Genomic DNA, 25101 nt, shown 5'->3' on the forward strand with positions numbered 1-25101 from the left:
TTTCATATATTGCTAAAAGAAACTGCTTTTATTGACACCTCACATTGCCAGATATGTACTAGAGCAGAAAAATGTGCTTTACGTGAGGTGCACTGTCACCAGTTTCTACATCACAATGACATCAGCCGACGTGAAGAGGTGACATGAGCTGCAGTGTGATCACTCTACATTCTGTACAGTGTGTAAAAGGCATAGCACATCTTTCTGTACACGTTCGATTGCGTCACGGTACACGTGAACTCGTGTGAAGTGACGGTAGTGTGTTTCCGCCTGAAGTCTCTGGTAAGACCTCAGAGTATTGTTCCAGTGGTATGGGACCCACACCCGTACTACTTGATATGAGAGCTGGAAAAGATCTGAAGGAAAGCAGCACGATTTGTTCTGGGTGATTTCTGACAAAGGAGTAGTATTATGAAAATGTTGTAAACTTTTGGCTGGGTAGACTTGGGAGATAGGAGATGAGATGCTTGAGTAAGTGGTATGTTGAGAGCTGTTTGTGAAGAGATGGCATGGAATTATATTATCAGATGTATGAGGTTGAGTGAAGTGTTTAAAGGTAGGAAGATAAAGTTGGAATTCAAGAGGACAAATTGGGATAGTATTCATTTATAATACTATAGGTATGGAATGACATTAGTGGATGAATAAGCCTGAGTACAGCTCCTAAATGTAGGAAAGATCACAATATGACGATAAAGTGGAATTCAAGTGGACGAATAGAAAGAGGGATAAGGATTGGGATAATCTATCGGGGTAAATGTTTGATAAATTTCCAAATTGTTTGAAAACATTTAAGAAAAAGGTAGGTAAATAACTGATAGTGAATTTGCCACCTGGTCCACAACCCCAAATGCAGATCATTGATTGATTGATTGATTGATTGATTGCGCAAGTAATGAGTTAGTACCTTCTGTAGTAAAAATAATGTTTCCATGATTTACAGAATGGGCAACAAATTGTATGGGTGATGAGGTTAAAAGGCTGTTCATGTCATATAATTTGTTAATTCCTTAGCTGAAATCAACCAGTTTTATGAAACTAAAAATATAGGGTAGTTAAGATGCAGTAGTTGCACACACTTACCTTGGGTCATTCAAGATTGTGTTGAGACCCCACTCCAGTGATTCTGATGTCAGGTTACTAAAATCAATTCTGATTCCATAGCCTGATAATTCAGCCCTCCTCATATTCAGCTGTTGATCTCCAAATATAGAGATTCCCAGAATTGGCACACCATAATATACCGTCTCCATAGTACTCAGGAGTCCACCATGAGTGATGAAGAGTTTAACATTTGGATGTGCTAGAACACAATTTAAGTAATTCATCATTGTTGATAACTTTATGAATTTTAATATTATGTAACTGATCACAAAAGCAGCTTATATTTTGAGTGAAAACTAAGAGTTAATGAAAAATTAACTGAAGTATTTAAAAGTCATGCTCAATTTAAAAAGAAAATTGCACAAAGAGATGGATCACTTAAAAATTTAACTGAGAAAAAGGTGTAGAATTATAAGGATGGGAGAAAATGTCAACATCATACTGTAGTGGTACACATTTCTCCCTTATTTTGAGGCCCCAGGTTCAATTTCCAACTCTTGTCAAGCAGACAGTGCTTTTTTTGTGTTTTTGTTTGTTCTTTTGTCTTCATAATTTGCCTGACTGGCTGAACAGTTTTTTAACCCTCAGTTACCCAGACCATATGTCAAGAACATACATACTTGAGTACAGACTGACAGATCTCTATATGCTGCAAACAATTGCATTATTAAAATTAAACTATATACCCTATGACATGTATACGGTATATTGAAGTAATACATACATAAACAAGCAGTAGCGGCCATTAGTGGGGAAAACATGACATTCTAATTCCATTTTAACCGGCTGAAACTAGGACTTACAGAAATTATACTAACAAGCAATTTGTGGAAGCCCTGTTGTCTTATTAGCTAATTATTTCCTTTATTTTCTTTAATTATTAAGAAAATTATTAGCGGAAATATGCAAAACATATCTTCGTCGTGGCTAACAGATTTGCATAGCGCCACAGCAAGTAGTGGACACTTTGCATATGCTGTGAGGAAGGGTAGCAGGGCTGATTTTTTGTGCCAATGTCATGGACACTGAGGTATAATTTACCCGCTTGCCGCACGCACATGTCTGTCAGTTTCTTAGTGTGTAGTCAAATACTAAATTATTTTTAATTGTATAATCATGCCGTACTTCTATATAAATGTAATAAATCTGTAATATTGTTTCTTTGGTGAAAGCTTGACTATATAGCATTGAATCAAAATCCCAAAAAGACTATTATTACCACACTTAAGTTGGTAAAGTGTCAACCTGTCACTCTGTCAAAATTTGCTCAGAGAGCATCAGAAAACTTACCATTCTGTGGCTTTCTCTTTTTTCAGTTTTGATGTATATACAAATCCCCACCCTAATTCCCAATAGTTGCTACTGTAAACAAGAAACATCATATACATTTTTGAATCAGGATTTTAGCTTGAAAGTCTGAATGCTCTCCTGCCGTAACAGCAGCACCACTGTAAGTTTGCGCTACAAGTTTGCGTAGTGGTACACAACTGGAAAGAGTGACTATGTATAGAATGTGGGTGATTCAAGAAATCTATAGTCACCTTTTCTACCTTAAAATGAATCTTCACATAATCTGCCTAATGTGGGTAAATTCAAATGTTCTAACCACCAATTTTAACAGCAAGAATTCATGAGTCTGTTTTATTCAATATAAATTATTCATCAACATTTCCAGGGCATTTTCAATGAACAATCCACTGAAAATTCAACTTAGATATTTCAAAAACAAAACTCTGACAGGTATAATTTTCCAGAAATTCAACGACATATTTTCTAGTTTTCATTGAATATCATGAGCTGGTTAACTACCCTCATTATCACATTACTTTGGGCAAAATATAATTTTTACTCATAATTTACTCCTACAAATAAAACTGTAATTGTTAAATTTTAGTAACTGTTATATTCTACCAATTGATATACATCGCATTGAGTGCTTGGCAACTTTGGATGGAGCCCCAGCACTCGCAAGGTGTTGCGCCAAGTGTATAATTCTAGGATATGACGTGCACTTTTCATTTACACCAAGGTTGTTGTGGTTACTAGCTGAGATTTAGATAATCATGTACCATGTCGTCAAGACTGTGGTTGTGGTGGTGGTAGTGGTGGTGGTGGTGGTGGTGGTGATTATTGTTTTATGAGGAAACACAACTGGGCAATTATCACTAACCAGAAAGAAAATGGAGGATGACCAATGCTTCAAATAATGAAGGTATCAGCAAAAGAAATGGAAGGGAGTAAAATGAGACTCTCTAGGCCTCAAAAATCTAATACTGTCAGGATTGGGAAATAAGAAGAGTTGACCGAGGGAGGTTGGATAGGAAAGATGAAACCAAGGAACCTGATACAAGTAAGTGGAAGCAATGTCAGACTCAGCTAGTGGAACCATGGTTACCAATCCACTCTCCCAGGTTGAGAATCTGTCATCCCCTTTTAGTCACCTCTTACAATAGGCAGGGGATACCATGGATGTTATTCTACCAACCCCACCTACAGGGGGTATGTGGTTGAGAATGGAGCCAGAATAAACATGAGCTGGTGAAGGGGTTAAGGAATTTCCATTCCCCTATTCGAATGCACATATTTTGCATTAGTTATCCTCGATGTAATGAAAACATGAATGTTGCATGCAAACTTTGCTTGCGGGACGTGCAGCTGTGAGTTTGCATCTCGGAGATAGTGGGTTCGAACCCCACTGTCGGCAGCCCTGAAGATGGTTTTCCATGGTTTCCCATTTTCACACCAGGCAAATGATGGGGCTGTATCTTAATTAAGGCCATGGCTGCTTCCTTCCAACTCCTAGGCCTTTGCCATCCCATCATCGCCATAAGATCTGTCTGTGTTGTTTCAACGTAAAGCAAAATTGGAAAGAAAAAAAAAGAAGAAAAAACCACTTTTGCTTGGGAGCAAAAGTTTTGAAAGTTTGTTTAGTCTCACTTAGTGATGATAGCCACTTTTCGTCTGTATGCTAAAAGACACAAAATGTAGTAATGTACTCTTCCCTGCAAACTTTGGTATGAGTCTGCCTCTGTGGTGTAGTGATTAGTGTGATTAGCTGCCACCCCTGGAGGCCTGGGTTAGGTTATTGACTCTGCCAAGAAATTTGAAAAGTGGTATGAGTGCTGAAATGGGGTTCACTCAGCCTCGGGAGGTCAACTGAGTAGAGGGGTGGTTCGATTCCCACCTCAGCCATCTTTGAAGTGGTTTTCCTTGATTTCCCACTTCTCTTCCGGAAAAATGCCAGGATGATACCTAAGTTAAGGCCAGGGCCGCTTCCTTCCCTCTTCCTTGTTTATTCCTTCCAATCTTCCCACCCCCCCACAAGGTCCCTGTTCAGCATAGCAGATCAGGCCACCTGGACAAGGCAGTGGTCCTCCTTATCAGTTGTATCCCCTGACCTAAAGTCTCACGTTCCAGGACACTGCCCTCGAGACGGTAGAGCTGGGATCCCTCACCGAGTCTGAGGGAAAAGAAAGAAACTTTGGTATTATTCCACTCCCCTGTGAAAAAAAGTCAGTTATTCCCTAAAGGCTCACGTTCTGTAAAGTAATTGTAATTTTAGTGATTAGTTATTGAAAAAAAAAACAGTAATTATGAGTAAAAGATTTTTCTCGGGTAACTGTAATTGAGCCCAATTACTTTTATTTTTTACTTTTCCCATCACTGCTTGTTGGTTAGTTTTCAGCAGAACCTTCAGAAACAAAACAACTACCGAAAATAGTGAAAGTGGGGTGTTCATTACTTTGTCACACATCAAAAGTGAATACTGGAATTGAATCAGTCATTTAAAAAATTGCACATGTCCAGAAATGTAACTTTTCATGAGGAGCAAAAAACAGATTTAAAAGCCAGTCTTGCTATTTACATTAAATATATGTGCTTTGACCATAACCCCCTGTAGGTGTGAGCAGTAGAATATCATCCACGGTATCCCCTGCCTGTCGTAAGAGGTGACTAAAAGGTGCCCCAGGAATTCTCGACTTAGGAGCATGGGTTGACGACCATGGCGCCCTCAGCTGAGTCCTGGCATTGCTTCCAATTACTTGTGCCAAGCTCCTCACTTTTGTCTATCCTATCCCTAGGCCTCAAATCCTCTAATAGCACCAGGGTCAAAAAAGAACAAGAGTTGACCAAGGGTGTCTTTAATTTTCACACCTTTTCTGGCCCTTATCTTTCTTTGGTCAATAACTTCATTCTTCAAAGTATTGGATCCCTTCCATTTTTTTCTCTTGCTGATTAGTATTATATAGAGGAAGGTTGTCTAGTTGTACTTCCTCTTAAAAACAATAATCATCGCCACCACCACCACCACCACCTTTGACCATGTTGATGGTTGTGGCTAGGTTACTTGATAAAATGTGGAGTAAAGATGAAGGACTTTATGGAAATTGGCAGATAAAAAAAAAAAAAAGATGGATATGTGCCTTTTCTATAATGATGACTGAATTAAATTAGTTTTGCAGCAAAAATACATTGTTTACTCTGATAATTTGGACACACTGTGTCATTGTTGTACAATAATAACAATTTGAATCGTCAGTTGGTCACGCAAGTATTTAGTTAAAAAAAAAAAGGCTTTTTACTCCTCCGGAATGTACACTTCTAGACACTTTAGGTCATTCATCTTATTCCCATCAATAGGAATTGGTTCTTCATTGGCTAGTTTGTTAGGAACCTGGACGTTGCTATCTAGTTTCAAATGGAAGGTGTGTTCAATAAGGCCATTGATGAACTGTTTTGTCCGTACAGTTCCTGGAGCTTTGGCAGAGTAAATGGAGTGAGTGCATGAATGATGCTGGATGGAGGCGAAGCGAATTTTCAAGTTGGTAGGCACTCCCCTTCCTCGAGATTCATCCGAAAGTCCTCCCGTCTTATAAAATTTCGGCCACCATGAAGTACTGTCCTTACACTTTTTACAGCCACTCTGAAACTGCATCAACTGATGCCATAATTTTGGTAATCAAAGTTAGTAAACAAGTGCCAGTGTACTCAGCTGTTCGACCAAATAACAGGCAGCTATTTCTTCCTAGAATCAATGAAGTCATTCAAGAAACGGCACTTCTCCAGGAACATGAAATGACTTCCAAACCACACTAAAATCAACCTTAAATATCAGCATGTTACTGGTTTGATAAGTGTCATTCCTTTGGTGAAAAGGTGCACCAGGATGAGAAGAATGTGAATCTGTAATTTTAAAACAATCGACAATTTGGCCTGGTGCAGGTCTTTTGAGTTGACGCCGTATAGGCGACCTACGCGTCTCTGAGGATTGGGCTCTACCTATGATAAATTCTAATGGTGAAGACAGCACACACACCCATTCCCTGAGACATCAGAATTAATCAACGAAGATTAAAATCCCCGACCTGGCCGGGAATCGAACTCGGGAACCCTTAGAGTAAAGACCAGCATGCTAACCATTTAGCTGTGGAGCCATACAAACAGGCTATAATTTTGACAGTTTGCCATGAAATGTGTGATGTACAATAACATTGGGAAATGTCAACAATGTAAATTATGCATATTTTCCAAAATTCATGTGAATCTAGATAAGTGATGATAATGATGGTGATGGCGATATACAAACCCAAGATGTCTGACTGAGGAAACCATTTTCTGATCATCAAGTTAGCAGGTTGTCCTGGTAATGTGTCTGCTTCCCATTTCCACATTACTTTCTGTTTCATCTTGGAAAATACATCTAAGAGTGCTTTCCTTTTCTCATCTGGCAGTTGAGAACTTTTCAAATTGGAGCCCATACTGAAGTAGATCACACCATGAGGGGCAACATCCAAATACTTCTGAAGGTCCTGTAACCAAACATATTACAGTTTTTATGCTGGATCATTTTTTAAATATTTCACATTCATAAATGTGTCTTAATGGGATATGGTAATAACAAGTGTCTTTACTTGTTACTCTCTTAAGAAGGAAGCCATACTTTCCAGTTTCAGTTCAGTTAAATGTAACTTAAAAGCATTTCAGTCTGTCAAACACACAAGTTAAACATAAATATTACACTATAACAAACCTGTAAAAAGACACACTATTAAACAAAGAATGATATATTTCATTCTTAAAAGAACATCATCAGATTCTACCAAGTCCAATAATATTTATGTTTATTTTTGTCCAAGACTTCCATCAAGACTCAGCAACTGTGCTTACGGCTAACGAATCATTAAGTTTAATTGAAGAAATTTTTGACAACAGGGTAATTAGTAAACCATTGTGGCCTGCAAGATCCCCAGGTCTTACAGTTTGTGATTTTTATTCACGGGGAAATTGAAAAATATTTACGCAACAAACCCTCATACTCTACACCGGCCGGCCCTACTTTGAGTGAAAACCCTGTGTTATATAAACCCAAACTGTTTTCTATCAAACCGGTTAGTAATTATGCAAATATGTCTAATGTACGGTAATCAGAAAGGATGCTTGCCCAGAGCTTACAAATAACATATATCAAGTTGAATGGCCAGCATGGGGAGAAATCTGTGAGAGGCTTCAGTTGGAAAGTAATTATATTGGCAGAACTGACCACAAGTATAAAATTAGAAGGAATTTTAGCAGAAGCGACTGGGGTAAGTTTTCATTCAATGGGAAGGGCGTGAAGGAGTGGAACAGTTTACCAGGGGTAGTGTTTGATCCTTTTCCAAAATCTGTACAGGTATTCAAGAAGAGAATAAACAGCAACAGGGAAAATAAATTAAATGTTAGAGGGCATTCGACCAGTGCAGGTTATTGTAAATAAAAACATGTGTGTTAAAAAAAAATTAATTCCATCCCCTGGTCCATGGAGTTTGGACAGCCAAAGTAGGGGAAAGCCTGTAGGGGTGAAGTACAGTGGGGACTTTGAGGGCCCTGGGACCGCTACAGTAGCTGTGAAGGCCCTTCAGGAACTCTGAAAAGTGGTGGCAAAAGGGGGCTCTGGTTAAGACGCAGCAGGTCGTTATGCTACTTAGGTTCCAAAATGGGTAAAAAAAAAAAGTAAATAAATGCAATGTAAATTTTAATCTTATACCAGTTGCATAGTATTATTTGAAGTAATTCCACATACTGTATATGAGTTGACTATGTTTGTAAGTATAGGAGATATTATAAGTAGAATTTTGTAAACATAAATTTTTAAGGATGATCTATTTGTTTAATAGAAAAAAGTTGTTAGCATAAATTGTATATTATTGTATTCTAGAAAAATTGTTTTTCTTCTCTTGTTAATTTAAAATGTAGTGCTTGACAATAATGTATTTTAGTGTACCATTTGCCAGCGAGGTAGACACCTCATTTGCAAATGAAGAGATTTTGATTTGATTTGGAATTATCCACTTTATGTTTATCGCCCTTTCCCTTGTATAATGGGGCTCCTATTGCAACTCTTAATTCATTCGGTGTCGCACCTTCATGCAAACAGTAATCAAATAAGTACTTCACAAACGGCAATATATCCCAACCCATTACCTTTAGTATATCCCCAAAAATCTTATCAATCCCAGCTGGTTTTCTGGCTTTCAAATTTGGTATCATTTAATTTCATAAATATCATTATTATCATATGTAAATTTCAGTAATTTGCCAGTGTTAGTTGCCCCCTGTATCTGGACATTATCCTTATATCCAACTACCTTTACATACTATTGACTGAATACTTCTAACTTCTGTAAGTCTTTAAATAAACACTCCCCTTGTACATTAACGATCCCTGGAATGTTCTTCCATTTCTCTCTAAAATTTGTATGGCTGCTAACAATTTCACTCTAACATGCGGAACACTCGGTCTACCTCAGGTAGCTGTCCGCTATTACACGTCCTATTCGCCAGGAAGGACATCCTGAGAATTGCAGAAAATAAAATTAAAAACAATTTTAAAAATCTATGAACTCACACCAGATAAACAAAGGAGTGAAGAAATTTATCCTCTTTGAAAGAAAGAAGAAAAGCTCTTGGTACTTATCAGAGGTAGAAACACAGGTGTATTTCTCTCGAGGTTCAAAATACGGGACAATTGCTGTTCCAGAGAGGAACTTTCTGGGACGCGGGACATTTAACATGAATACGGTACTGTCCCGTAAGATCTGGGGCGTCTGGCAACACTGACCGTTTATCTGGTAAATATATATATATTTTAAATTACACTCTATTCCTTTCTTTACAATACTTCTACAGCTTAGCACTCAAAATTTTATGTCATACTTACTTGACCTCCTGCTTCCTATACAGTCATCACTGGTCCCAAGTTGACACTGTTTCCCTGAATGTACCTCCCTATAACTCTTCTAAACAAACCCTATAAATTATATGTACAATTGTGTTTCAAATGAAGACCATTTGAACGTAGATTCCTGTGTCCTAGCCACCCATTAGGATCTACAGATTTCACTCTCAATTTCCCACATACCCATTCCATAGTCTCATTTCAATTCCCAATCACCCTCCAGGCAGTATTCCTCCTACACATTATCCCACTGATAACAATATCTGCTTCCTTAAAATTGTTCGGTGCGTTCGTAACCAGGTCCTATACATCCCCAACTATGTTAATACCTATTCCTACTTGCCATATGTTATTGGTACCAACGTGGAAAATTACCACCTTCTCCTACGAGCAATCTCAATATTTTTCTGTTAAATAAATAACTCATTGCTAATGTTTGAAGTAACTTTGTCCATTTTCTTCAATTTTAAGGCAAAAAAGTAAGAATAATAATTTAAAGTGAAGACAGTTTTTTTGTGTTTTTATCTGAACTTTGTCAAGTGTATTTTTTTTTTTTTTTTTTGCTAGGGGCTTTACGTCGCACCGACACAGATAGGTCTTATGGCGACGATGGGATAGGAAAGGCCTAGGAGTTGGAAGGAAGCGGCCGTGGCCTTAATTAAGGTACAGCCCCAGCATTTGCCTGGTGTGAAAATGGGAAACCACGGAAAACCATTTTCAGGGCTGCCGATAGTGGGATTCGAACCTACTATCTCCCGGATGCAAGCTCACAGCCGCGCGCCTCTACACGCACGGCCAACTCGCCCGGTGTCAAGTGTATTTGGTTCCTTTCAACTCCTAACTGAATTATGTGGAAATAAGTATTTTCTTACCTCTGGTAGTTTCTTTGGGGGCTTGATGTGCATTCCTCCAACTTGGACTGCATTAGGTACCATTGGTCTTGGATAACTGAGACTCACATCTGAGTTAAGAAGCAGAAGAGAAGTTTGTCTTTCCAGTTCCCGTATGTCTGGTATAGGTCCTGAATTATTAAAATACTTCCTCATGATAGCATCTTGCTGTGGTAAGTAATACAGTTCTCGGACTAGTAATTCAATAACCCCAATCAAAGTATTGTGGATACGTTGTGGGAAAGTCATGTGGTCATTGAAATTCAGAAACGTATCAGGAATGTAAGAAAATGTGCTGGGATTTCCAACCACACTGTGCATCCAATGTGTTCCCCCAAATGGACATAGAAATATAACAGGAGCTTTAAATTTGTGTGCAAATCCTAAAAATGCTTCATTGGCAAAAGCTTCTAAAATCACTAAATCAAAATGCTGATTCTTGGAGTGAATTACTTCCTGTACATTTGGAGATTGGAGAAGATGGTCACCGATCAAGTTACCCATTCCCCACAGTTTCATAAGAATTCCCAGGACTGTAGACGGTGTGTCGGTAAACATATTCCCGGCATCTGTAACACACCAAGTCACAAACATTATTTTTTGTAACCCACAGAACACTGAACAGAAGTTAATCTGGGTTCAAAAACAAAGGTGGATTTTAGGAGGGGAGTGGTGGTGGTGGTGGTGGTGGTGGTGGTGGTGGTGGTGGTGGTGGTGGAGACTTTTTAAGAGGAAGTACAACTAGGGAACTATCCTCTATTAACACTAATCACGGGGCAAAAAAATCAAAGGGGTCGGCATTTCAAAAATGAAGGAATCAACCAAAGAAGAACAAGGGCTCCGAAAGGGTATGAAAATTAAAAACTTCCTCGGCCTCAATACCTAGTACCGTCAGAGTCGGAATAGAACAAGAGTTGACTAAGTGAGGCCAGATAGGATAGATGAAAGTGAGGAGCCCGGCACAAATAAGTGGAAGCAATACCAGGACTCAGCTAAGGGGCCCGTGTTCGCCAACCCACGCTCCCAAGTTGAGAGCCCCTGTGGCTCCTTTTAGTTGCCTCTTACGACAGGCAGGGGATATCGTATGTGTTATTCTATCACCTCCATCCACCTGAGGCAGAGAAGCTGGCTAGACAGTCAGAGATTTTTTTTTTTCTATTTGTTTTACGTTGCACCAACACAGATAGGTCTTATGGTGACGATGAGACAGGGAAGGGCTAGGAGTGGGAAGGAAGCGGCCGTGGCCTTAATTAAGGTACAGCCCCAGCATTTGCCTGGTGTGAAAATGGGAAACCACGGAAAACCATTTTCAGGGCTGCCGACAGTGGGATTTGAACCTACTATCTCCCGAATACTGGATACTGGCCGCACTTAAGCGACTGCAGCTATCGAGCTCGGTAGTCAGAGAAATAAAAATTAAGAATGTAAGAAGGTAGAAATAGAAATGAAGAAGAAAGAGCACAGACACCTCTCAGGCAACTCGAGGGACATGTTGTTAGTCTGGCTCTACGCCAAGAGCAAGTCTCTGATAAGACCGCAATTAGAGTATGGCTCCAATGTATGGGAATCTCATCAGGACTACTTAATATGAGAACTGGAAAAAAATCAAAGGTAAGCAGCACGATTTGTTCTGGACAATTTCCGACAAAGGAGGGTACCTAGTGTTACTAAAATGTTGCAAAAGTTTGGGCTGGGAAGACTTGGGAGTAAGGAGATGAGATTCTCAACTATGTGGTATGTTTTCTGTTTTTATAATGTGACAATATTTTATTATTTTTCCTCAAGTGAGAGTATAAGATAGGTTTTAGACAGTGACATGAAACAGAATTGTTGTAGATTTTAATGTGTGTGTGTTTTATTTTAGATAATTTATGGTGAGGACTTATGTATTGTAATTTTAAGCATCTCCTTGGAGATTTTGACTGATTTTAATGTTGAAAACACTTAGCAGACAGAGTATGGGTCCCCACACTACGAAAAACGTAAAATTAACCAATTTCCTCAATTGTGTTGAAAGTTGAATGGCTAAAGGGACCGGAAAAGTGTCAAATAGTGTGTCTTGGACAGCCCTATCAAAATGAAAAACTATTTTCAAAAATCACTTCCAGCCTAAGTGCAGTTCTGGAAAAACAGCCTAAAATTGTTTGTTTCTTTGCTCATTTTCTTTTTGATTCAAATCCTAGTCATATTAACTTATTTACATAATTCTTTCTGTAATGTGTTCCTTGTGTTCCTTGGTTCAATACCCTCATGCATTTTCCGGTTTTTTAAAAAACGTCCACACCGAAAGTAGTTATAAGGGCTTACGGGAAACTCTGCATTGACTCACATTAGCACTCATAGTGGTGCTTAAGTGAAACAATGCATTGACTCACATTAGCGCTCATAGTGGTGCTTAAGTGAAACAATGCACTGACTCACATTAGCGTTTGTAGTGGTGCTTAAGTGAAACAATGCATTGACTCACATTAGCGCTTGTAGTGGTGCTTAAGTGAAACAATGCATTGACTCACATTAGCGCTTGTAGTGGTGCTTAAGTGAAACAATGCACTGACTCACACTAGCGCTTGTAGTGGTGCTTACGTGAAACAATGCATTGACTCACATTAGCGCTTGTAGTGGTGCTTAAGTGAAACAATGCATTGACTCACATTAGCGCTTGTAGTGGTGCTTAAGTGAAACAATGCATTGACTCACATTAGCACTTGTAGTGATAGAAAAAGGCAAACTGCTGTTCTAATAGACTGGATAACGAAGATTATGAAAAGGATTGTAATTTTTAGGAATAAGAAAAGAATATATTCTCATACTTTATCATATTTTATGTACCTAAAATTCTTAGCTCATATCCCTAGGATGTTTCCAACATTGAGTTGCTTGCCTGAATGGCTAGAACAGTGGATTTTTACTATTATCGCTGAAGAAGAGAAATGATCATTTTCTTGAAACCTGTACGATGACAAATGATGAAATTAAATAAATTAGTAATCACCCTATACTAATTCTGTAAATCAATTGTATTGTCAGGCGGATACTTATTGGCCCTGTTTTCTCACAGGTTGTTAAATCATTAGTAGTCAATACGGATCTAACAGAAACTGAAGATGGTCAAGTTCATTAATAAAGTACAGCAGTGTTAACCAAGTATGAAGCCAGATGTGTAGCAGCTTCTTGTTGATATCATCAGGTATTCTATTTACCAGCAATTCCTGAGGAATGACGTTACTTAGCTGGGGCTGAATCTTTAACAGAACTACCATGCTGCATGTTCCTTGTCCTGTATATAAGAAATTTAATTCTGCTTAACAGAATGTATTAAAACTCAATGAGAACATTTCAGGAATGGATTAATCAGACAGAGGAAAGGATAAAAAATGTATTGAGAATTGCAGGGTAATCTGAGCTGTGTTTGGCCACCATGGTCTCTTGACTTAAACCCCATGGGGGCATGTTAATTGTGTCGTTTATTTGACTGCTATTGATGAACAGCTAATACTTCATTTGCACATCGTGGAGCTTGTCAAGACAGTATTTGCTACACCACGCATATCTTGACTGTATTTGAGAAGACAAGCTGAGACTGTATTCATGCAGGATGGGGTCACTTTGAATATTTCATATGATCTGTGAACAGAGTGTTCCAGCTGGTGTTACAGTAACAGTGTAACTGTGCTGGGAATATCGGATTGCACTATTGTTACTAAAGGTCAGATAATTCTGTAATTATGAATTTCTTGATCCATGTTGTTATTCTCGTTGTTCAAATTAATTTGAGTTTCCATCTATTCAGTACTTTATTTGCCCTGCATTTACATACTTCTATATCTTTGCGCCAATTTAAAATGTTGGCCAATGAGAAATTTTGTACATTTATTTAAGTAACCAATCACTGTTTTTGATATTTATTTGACTGTCCAATGAAGATTGGGGGTGTGTCAGGGTTTCGACCCAGAGAAATGTGGAACCTTCCTCTCAGCTATAAAAGCTGGCACATTTTGGGCCATGTGGTCTTAGTGATCACTCCAGTCTAGAGTGTGTACGTAACGGAGGCAGGGGGAAAGGGCTCCCTCATCCATCTTCGGGAGGTCCACCAGCTCAAGGTAATGGCAGATTCTGATTAACAATGTGATAGTCTTTGAAATCTAGCTCGAGGGGAAGGTTTCAAATCGTTCGTCATGTGACCTCTTTTTAATTCAAATGTAAATTTCCAAAAGGTCAAAAGAACTTAACCGAAATCAGGGAATAAAGAGTGAGGTACCCTCTTGTATTCCCTCTCAACTTGACATTGAGGTGACTATGATTTTGTAACCTTTAAAATCTATCTTGTAATTTCTGTAACTTAAATATTTTTTTCCATCTAGTCACCTCCATATAGGCTTAGCCTCTGTAACGTCGGGCCGTAAGCCCAAACAGGATATTAAGTATTTCATGTAAATTTCCAGTAGTGCAAGTGTTCGCCTCGTAACATTTTGATGTTCAGCCGGTAACTTAAACCTTTTGTTTTCTTTTAAGGCCACGTAGAATGGGTACTCGTAAAAACTGGGAGATCCGTCTCCTTGATTGTTGGTTGTAGGAAGGGGAGTTAGGGATTGCAATAACTTACCAAGGGAGATGTTCAATAAATTTCCAATTTCTTTGAAATCATTTAGGAAAAGGCTAGGAAAGCAAAGATAGGGAATCTGCCACCTGGGCGACTGCCCTAAATGCAGATCAGTATTGATTGATTGAAAGGAGCTGTAGTGCTCATGTAAAAATTGTAATTAGGGAGCTTCAAGTTCAAGGTTGTTAATTGGTTATTTAGTTTATTGTTCTGATTGTTTCCATAGCTCATGAGCTACAGTTACTATCTGCTTAGCAAAATGTAAAAGTTCAAAATTTGAAACAGAAGAAAAAATATAAGGAAGAATTATAGCTCCAATTTTAAAGTTTTAAATTGATCTTCTACAAGAACACCCTAAGAACGAAACATGTCATTCTTTGTATAATAGTGTGTATTTTTACAGGCATGTTTATAGTGTTATAATTTATATTGTAATTGCAGTGTGTTTGAGAGGCTGAAAAGTTTTTGTTACACTTAACTAAGTCGACACTGAAAAGTATGGCTTCATTCTAAACCACTTATATATGACATCTCCATCAATTCATTTAAAAATTTGACATAGACAATAGATCCTATAAATAACACTCTTTAAAATGTCATATAAAAACATTTAAATCACTGGTGTTTTCTTATTTGTAATAGTTTGCAATGCCTCTTCTTCTTCTAAATTAAAAGTTCTTATAGATGTCACAGCTGTCATAAAATGGTGTGTTATGATATATATTTAAGCTTAAAATCAATCAATCAATCAATCAATCTTCCTCTTTTTCTGTTTACCCTCCAGGGTCGGTTTTTCCCTCGGACTCAGTGAGGGATTCCACCTCTACCACCTCAAGGGCCGTGTCCTGGAGCTTCAGACTCTGGGTCGGAGGATGAAACTGGGGAGGATGACCAGCACCTCGCCCAGGCGGCCTCACCTGCTAAGCTAAACATGGGCGTCGCGGGTGGGGGTGGGGAGATTCAAAGGGATAGATAAGAAAGAGGAAAGGAAGCGGCTGTGGCCTTATGTTATGTACCTTCCCGGCATTTGCCTGGAGGAGAAGTGGGAAACCACGGAAAACGACTACCAGGATGGCTGAGGTGGGAATCGAACCCACCTGTACTCAGTTGACCTCCCGAGGCTGAGTGGACTCCGTTCCAGCCCTCGTACCACTTTCCAAATTTTGTGGCAGAGCCGGGAATCGAACCCGGGCCTCCGGGGGTGGCAGCTAATCACACTAACCACTACACCACAGAGGCAGATCAATCAATCAATCAATCAATCAATCAATCAATCAATCAATCAATCAATCAATCAATCAATCAATCAATCAATCAATCAATCAATCAATCAGGACAGGGCAAGAGATGACATGCGGTTCACAAAACTCAGCCCTCGGTACACTGTGGATCGACTGAAGTGGAGGTTATATTGCAAGAAGGCAGACCCCACATGCATGGGGAAGTGCAAAGAAGATGATGACCGAGCTCGATAGCTGCAGTCGCTTAAGTTCAGCCAGTATCCAGTATTTGGAAGATAGTAGGTTCGAACCCCACTGTCAGCAGCCCTGAAAATGGTTTTCCGTGGTTTCCTATTTTCACACCAGGCAAATGCTGGGGCTGTACCTTAATTAAGGCCACAGCCACTTCCTTCCCAGTCCTAGCCCTTTCCTGTCCCATCGTCGCCATAAGACGTATCTGTGTCGGTGCGACGTAAAGCAACTAGACAAGAAAAAAAAAAGAAAAAAAGAGAAAAGATAACTGAAGATGGTTTGAGTGAGTCTGCAGATAATCACCTCCAGCCATCACGCATCTGTCCTAACGTTGAACAGTTTTCTCAATACTCTTAACTCTGGTTCATGGCTGAAGCGCTTTCTAACAGTATCATTAACGTTTGATCGGTGGTAAAATGCTTAATCTTTAGGGCTTTCTTCAGCAGACCAAAGATGTGAGTGTTGCAAGGGGGAGAGATCTTAGCTGTGAGGCAGGTGATCCACGAGACCATGGTGATATGCATTACTGTGGAGTGTAAGCACACTTGATATAGTTTTCTCAGTCAAAGCACCTTCTTTGCACAAGAAATGAACCATCTCTTTTTCCCGAAGTGTCATATTCTGAATGGAAGTTGGCGGTCATTCTGGTCCAGTCCTCCCTACTAACAGTTGCTCTAAATAAGCCAACTGATGATGAAGTGAACCACTGGTACAGGTTTCCCAACCAGGAAATGTGTCATCACCCAGGGCCTCTTCCTTCTTTTGTTTTTCCTTGAAGAATGAGTTGTGAGAGGTGGTATTTTTCCTTATGCATAATGTGGCCAAAGTATGCTATCTTCTTTTCTTTGAACATCATTATTATTTGTAATATTGTTTACTCATGCGCTGCATAACCACAACGTTCATTATGTGATGCAACTAGGTATTCTGAGCATACAATAATAACACCAGAACTCAAAAGCATTTCCCATTTAATTATTACGGCCATGAGTGTCCAAGCCTCCGTACCGTAATACAAAGTGGAGAAGACATAACACTTAAGGACTCGGGTTCTAATATGAAGGTTTAAGTTCATATACTTTCTTCATCTGATAGAATGCAGCTCGTGCTTTCTCAATTCGGATTTTTATTTCTTGACATTGGTCCCACCTTTCTTTTTGTTAACAGCCTAAATAATCGGTCTTCTCTACTCTTAGCAGTTGTTTCCCATTGATGTAGATATGATTATATTTGTCACAGGTCTCACTAACGACCATCATTTTTGTTTTCATTGTGTTAAGATGCATTCCATATCTTTCACTGACACTTACTATTCGATCAACTGTTCATTGCAGTCCTTCTACACTATCAGCGAGAAGTATTGTGTCATCAGCATGTCTGAAATTGTTAATAATTACTCCCATTTTTAGAAATGCCATCCTCTACACCATCCAGAGCTTCTCTGAACAACTCCTTGGTGGAAATATTAAACAATAATGGAGACAATATACCGTACATCCTTGTGGATCTCCTTTACAAATGTTAAATTCTTCTGATGAATGGTTTTCTATTTGTAAGGTACTTTAGCTTTCTGATTCCAGTAAGGAGTGAATCATACCGGGTTATATAAGTTTGGACGTAACCCTTAAGCACGATTATTGATTCAACTTTTTCCTCTACTTAGTGGACGAGCATCTAAGACTAAGCATTTTCCTAGCTGTTACTACAAACACTAAACCTTTTAGTGCTGCTACATCTTGACCACCTCACCAATTGCTTGCAGTGTTTCAATCTCTGTCTACGTTTCAATTGAATAATCATTATGTAGTCCTAATTTTATCATAGTGTAGATATATGGGTAGTTATTGTGTCTGTCTAACTTACGTATTTCCTTAAATACATCCATGTTCAGTGTAATATCAGTGTAGTTTGGTATAGGTTTCTCTTGAGGGAAAAAGTTCATTACTGTCACTTCATGCTGTCTGGATGCAAGCTCACGCATTAGCGACAAAAAGGCGATGTGGTGACTTCTGGCCGGCATGGGAACGATGCCCAGAATTCGTGCGCCATCACAGCCTGACAGCAAGACTATGAAGGCGAGCACCAACCAAACAAATTTCCTCTCAATCATCTGTAACGAAAGAAAAGTGACAAACTATCAGTCGACGTAACATTCGACTCAAAGACAAGAACAAGGGAAACACAGAAGCAAACTACACAGTAATAGATATCATAAGCACAAGGGAAAAAAGATACAAACTATCTGAATACTAACCGCCGTACACAAGTGCTTTACAAAGGGGGAAAACCACTCTCTAAATTCCTAATATTAAAAGAAGCGTTCTGACAGCCAGCACAGGACGGAGGGCATAATGTAGTGCCGTTGTGCGGTGTTGTCACATTTCTAAATTCCTTTCTTCTTCTCGTTCTCGAGTTCATTCTGTTGTAACGTGCGACAGCATCTGAGAAGTGAAAGGTTGGTCAACTCCAAGCAACTCGAGGCGGGCAGCAGAGACGTCTCAGTGGCAACCACAGAGGATCCACGCACGTTTCCATGGCAACCATACCCCTACTTCCTTCCGTCCAGCCAGGCAGGCGGTGAACGAACCCTTGTTGCGCTATCTTTTAGAACGCTTATTTCAACATTAGAACTATAATTAAATGCTAACGACATCGCCAAAGCAGTGTTATATACGAGAAATGCAAGAACTAAATTATATTAGTCACTGCATCCGTGCAACGTTATAAAGGGGAAATCACAACTTTCTACATTAGTTGCTATCTTCATGTGCCATTGTAAACGGGAAAAGCACAATCTAACTGAAAACTATGAAATGAACCAATGATGTGTTATAACGGGGAAATGCGTGACCTGACAGAATGCTAACCACCGGACACGCGCATCGTTATAAACGGGGAAACGCAACTCGCTCCTCTCCATTACCGATATCACACGACTTTGTAGTTTCCTGTTTCTTTCATCCCCGTTTGTAGCGGGTGGTGTTTTGTATCTTTGTGCCCTCAGAGAAAATTGAGGCAGCAAATTATAACGTTCTACACAAACAGCGAAAAATAAAGTGACAAGCTACGAGTGCAGAATTACATCCATCTATTTATAAAAAAATATATGAGGATATGCCATGAATTCTATTTCAAGAATAAAATACGTCGACCAAAGCATAAATGAAAGTTATAGAAAATTTTGTATCGATTCTAAATATCTGTTTATATACAGTCAATTGCAAGCTATGAAAAATAAATTGGGAGAACCATATTCTCTTTTAGTTTTATTTAATCTTTCATATTACTTTCAAATAAACTTTCGTGACTTATATGTATACTTATGCCGTCCCCGCTGTGTAGAGGTAGCATGCCTGCCTCTTACCCGGAGGCCCCGGGTTCGATTCCCGGCCAGGTCATGGATTCTTACCTGCATCTGAGGGCTGGTTCGAGGTCCACTCAGCCTACGTGATTAAAATTGAAGAGCTATCTGACGGTGGGGTAGCGGTCCCGGTCTAGAAAGCCAAGAATAACGGCGGAGAGGATCCGTCGTGCTGACCATACGACACCTCCTAATCTGTAGGCCTTTGGGCTGAGCAGCGGTCGCTCAGTAGGCCATGGTCCTTCGTGCGCCATGTGTTTTTTATATGTATGCATATATCAAAGCTTTTCATTATCCATTATCCTCAATCGTTGTGACTCATTTCAAAAGAAATGATTAGACGTAGTTCAGAATCTATATATTAAGCATGTTTACTAAAACAGCTTTGTCCAGATTGTCCGTCAGTTCTACTGGACCGATTTGCTTCATTTTCATTTTATTCACCCCTGAATTACCTGCCGGTGAATCTTCAAGCGTTGATAGGATCCTGAGTTCAGTCACCTTTGAGTAATCATAAAATCAAGTCACTAAATGACCACTGCAATAATAACAGGCGCAGGCTTACCCTAGCCCACAATACATTCTGTGCTTATGACGAGAAGTCGCGTAGATGCTGGTGTATGCATGGCTGCCACGCATGCGCCTATCTCAAGTCTCAAGGCCTGACAATAAACATCTGTTCCGTCCGCAGTGACACTTGCGAACAGAGGTGCGAGGTGTTAACATTTCTGCCGCGCATGCGTCTATCTCAAGTCTCAAGGCCTGACAATAAACATCTGTTCCGTCCGCAGTGACACTTGCGAACAGAGGTGCGACGTATAAACATGGCTACAGCTCATGCGCCTATCTCAAGTCTCAAGGCCTGACAATAAACATCTGTTCCGTCCGCAGTGACACTTGCGAACAGAGGTGTGAGGTGTAAACATGGCTGCCGCGCATGAGCCTATCTCAAGTCTCAAGGCCTGATAATAAACATCTGTTCCGTCCGCGGTGACACTTGCGAACAGAGGTGTGAGGTGTAAACATGGCTGCCGCGCATGAGCCTATCTCAAGTCTCAAGGCCTGATAATAAACATCTGTTCCGTCCGCGGTGACACTTGCGAACAGAGGTGTGAGGTGTAAACATGGCTGCAGCGCATGCGCCTATCTCAAGTCTCAAGGCCTGACAATAAACATCTGTTCCGTCCGCAGTGACACTTGCGAACAGAGGTGCGGTCGTGAAGTTTCAAAGTGGTAGTACAATTGTGGTTTAGTTCCCTTGTACTTTATGCACTGCGTAATGAACAGTTTGATAATGAATATGCAACGATTAGAGACAGTAGCGGCGCTACGAAGCTCGGGGCCAAACCGCAATAATAAAAAATGGGCCCCTCGTTCCCTTATAAGGAAAGTTACAAGTTTATTTCGTAGTACAAGGTTTTATATTATTACAATGAACAGCACCGATAACAATAATAATAATAATAATAATAATAATAATAATAATAATAATAATAATAATAATAATAATAATAATAATAATAATAATAATAATAATTGTTACGGAGATATCCGTGGTAGGTAGAGGTGAAAGAAGGTGCGGGTGTGAATGGGTTTCAAGCTACGAAATTAACGTGCAATGTAAAATTAATTTAAAATTTAACTAGGTTATATTTTCTTTTCAAAAACAAGAGATAACAATCATAACAGGTACAGAGTAGCAAAAAGGTAGGTACAATATTACTGGATTCGGGCTCAGTGCCCTTACTTCATAACTCTTGGGCAATCAGCCCCGCCTTACTCCAAAAAAAAAAAAAATTTAGCCAAGGGGCAGAAAACCCCATTCATGCCCAGGAGCACTGGCTCCAAACATTACACATAAAGCCTGCACGAGGCATACAGAAACAAATTTCAAAGAGCGATCCGCTCTCAAAATTGTAAGCCTATCACAAGGCCACACCAAACTCTACCTTCAAGCTGTCCTCTAAGGACGTATTCACAGGGGTAAAATACCCAACCTACGGAGGTCTATTACATGAAAAGAAGGTTGATTACATGACCTCTAAAATAACAATTTGAGAGGAGGCGATCTTGCACTCCTAATACACTTTGTTTTTAAAACCTAATCTGGCTCTGGGCCGCTAACGCAAGGGCTAATCCCATACTACAGAGGTGACTTAGAGAAGAACACTTTACATTACATAAACGAAGAATAGTTTGAGAAAATAAGTTCACCTCAAAACAAATGTGAGTGGGAGCTCGAGAGGGTTAGCACTCTCTATCCCAATATGTAGCTTTACAAGAAAAAGATGAAAAGAGTAATTACATTTTAGGAAAAGGTTACATGATGGAAATGCTTCGAACCCGCCGCGAGTGTTAAACTGCCGACCTAGCAAGAAAAGAAGTTATTAATAGGCCATTACCTGGTGTTGAACGGCTGAAGAAGAAAGAGGCGCTTCCCGCCTCCTGCTATGTACTTAATACACTGAAAGATGGAACAGAAGTGGCCCGGAGACCCCAAAATCAGCAGTTTATATACTCTCGCGGAAGTTTCTAGGCGTTAGGGGAATGAAAACACCCGCCCACAATGTTTTTATTGGATAGGACCCCGCAACAGATACAATTTGGGGGAAGATACACCAGATTGGTCAGAAATTACTAAAAGACATTCGGGATTGGATAAATCTAAAACAAGGGGAAAAAGAGGGGTATACAGCCAACTTAAACAATAACAGAAAGAAATTTAACAAGAAACAAACTTTTGAAATAAAAATTTCTCCAACAAAATAGTTCTTTGACTCCGCACTAGGGTGCGCTATTGTTGATCTTCAGTAGTGTCCTCTAGAAGAGAAAGTTCACACTTCTTACTTCAAGCGAAACAAAAACACATCAAAAGTGACACAGTTCAAAAACTCAAAATTTTCCACGTGGTGACATCTTCTGAGAAAGTAGAGAATTAATAGAATAGATAAAGTTCAACCTTCCTCCAGAAGAGGAGTTTCAACTGGCGCAACTTTTAAATAAACGGTGTAGAGGTGTACCGCCCGGTACAGACCTCCCCCCCCAAAAGTTCCTCCAGGGGTGACACATGAAATCAGTTTGAAACAAAGTCCAAGTAATGATGTTGATACGAAGATAGATAGCAGAAGCATTTACAAGATTTCTTAATTCAGTTTCAAAATGTTGTTGTTGCAGGTGAATGAAAGTCTTTATGTTTGTAGAATTTGAATTTCTGAAGATAAACTTTTAATACTTGAAGGTGAAGAAAAATTTTGCAATGTCCACCAAATATTGTTGTTGAATTCCCAAGTGTAGTTATTGCTTATGGTGACTGTCCATGTAGTTGATGTAGATTGAGTCGGATGGCCAGACCGGCCGTTGCAGCTTGCGTCCAACGGAGGCCGCTCGGACCCCTCAAGTACCCTGAGATACCGCTCGCCCGCACTATGAGGGGAGCAGAGGTGTTGAAGTACGCCGCGCCCGCGGTGAACAGATACAGGCTGCGGGCATGTAGCAGGTCGTGCGCCGCACATCAGCCTTGGCCGGGAGGAGAGCTCCGGCTCGCCGTGCACATGTCGTCCTCGCTGGAGAGGAGGGGGCCCATCCCCCTCCCCAGTCGCTGCACGGCGCTGCGCGGCTGCGGGGGCGCTGAAACATTAAAGCTAGGCGGCAGAATTGTGTTGGACAATCATCTTCTTTGAGGGTACAGGCTTGTGGAGAGGTTGAGGGGCCAGCGGCGTGTAGATATCCATGGCATTTACTATTATGAAGCCACAGTGTAAGGTGGAGCAGGAGACGGGAGCGTGGTAATGGCCGTGGCAAGAACAGGATGGCAGTTTAACGGGTCGGGGCAGGTTTTACACAAGGCTTACATCTAAAACCAAAATATTACAGAAGGGGCAGAATGCCTTAAAAGTGAAACTCAAAAAAAATATAACCTTCATATCCTTTCAAAATAATATGAAGCAAGTTAACACAGAAATTACACCGGTTTCACCTGGGACAGGTGAACTCTAAATATCCTCTCGGTGGCTGGATTACTTAGCAATAAGGTAACCGGCGTAAGAAAATCGAGAATGATACAAGGCCCATGAAATCTGGGGGCAAGCTTGCCCGCGGGAACAAAATTTTTGACCATAACCTGGTCACCTACCTTCAAAGTGGTGGGTCTCCGTCCACGATCATACCTTTCCCTAACCTTTTCATGAGACACTTTAAGATTGGCTTTAGCCTTCTTCCAAAGATCTTTAATGTTGTCCGGATCTATTGTCTCGGGCAGAATGTCATTCAGAGACCAGAGGTTAGAGAGCGGCGTGTTGGGAACGAACTTAAACATCAAAGAAGCTGGAGTAAATTTGTGTGATTCATGAACCGCCGAATTCAAAGCAAAAGCTAACCAATGCAGGGACGTGTCCCACCTAGAATGATCTTCATGATGATAGGCAATAAGTGCGGACCTGAGATTACGGTTAACCCGTTCAGCCAGAGATGGTTGAGGGTAATAAGCAGATGTAGTTACATGAGAGATGGACAAGTCAAAACAGAATTTACGAAACAGATTTGATGTAAAAGCTTTAGCATTATCAGATACAATGTATTGGCACGGACCAAAAGAAGCAAAAATAGAATTTAGGCAAGTAATGGTGGACTGAGCGGTAGCCAGCTTAGTCGGAAATAACCAAGAAAATCTAGTAAATCCATCTACGCACACAAAGATGAACTTGTTAGCATTACCCTTTGACTGGGGGAAGGGTCCTACATAATCGATATACAGGCGTTCCATGGGGCGCGACGCTTGATGCGAAGACAAAAGGCCTACCTTGGTGGACATGGTGGGTTTACTAAGCAAACAAGATTTACAAGCTTTTACAAGTTCACGGATTTCACCGTCCATACCTTTCCAAATGAACATTTCACGAATTTTTTCACGGGTTTTAAAGATTCCAAGATGCCCTCCTAATGGGGTCTCATGATAATACTTGAAGATCATAGGCACAAGAACCGCTGGCACGACAACCTTCATCATCTTATCATGCCTCGATGGGCAACATAAAACACCATTCCTCAGAACATAAGGGACGACATGTTCCCCAGAAGAAAGGGTTTCCATTATCGGACCCAGCGTCGGATCTTCACGTTGGTATTTCTCGATATCCCTAAAGAGCATGGGAGCATCTGTTAGGATGGCATTAACCTCAGATAGTATGGACTCGGAAGGTGATGAACTGTCGACAGGTTCATGGGTCTCGACGTCGTTAGAAAACATACGGCTGAGTCCATCAGCAACAACATTTTCAGTACCTCTGATATGTCGTACATCGAATTGGAAGGCAGAAATACGGATGGCCCAACGGGCTATACGACCAGTACGACGCGGCCTACCTAAGACCCAGCTTAAGGCTTGATTATCTGTCTCCAAGTCGAATTTGACATGTTCCAGATAGAGACGGAACTTTTCTAAGGCAAATAAAACTGCCAAA

General features: G+C 40.1%; 1 protein-coding gene across 1 annotated transcript in view; it reads right to left on the reverse strand.

Moving 5' to 3' along the window:
• LOC136882627 (UDP-glycosyltransferase UGT5) overlaps positions 1–25101 on the reverse strand; it is a 54129-nt gene that overhangs the window by 17874 nt on the left and 11154 nt on the right. Inside the window, exons 2-5 of the mRNA XM_068230052.1 lie at positions 18145–18391; positions 10192–10778; positions 6692–6914; positions 1084–1303 (exon numbers count right to left, since the gene is read on the reverse strand). Coding sequence (XP_068086153.1) covers positions 1084–1303; positions 6692–6914; positions 10192–10778; positions 18145–18391 — 1277 coding nt within the window. The remainder of the gene's footprint in view (positions 1–1083; positions 1304–6691; positions 6915–10191; positions 10779–18144; positions 18392–25101) is intronic.

Source organism: Anabrus simplex, chromosome 1 (genome assembly GCF_040414725.1).
Source record: "Anabrus simplex isolate iqAnaSimp1 chromosome 1, ASM4041472v1, whole genome shotgun sequence".
Classification (NCBI taxonomy): Eukaryota; Metazoa; Arthropoda; class Insecta; order Orthoptera; family Tettigoniidae; genus Anabrus; species Anabrus simplex.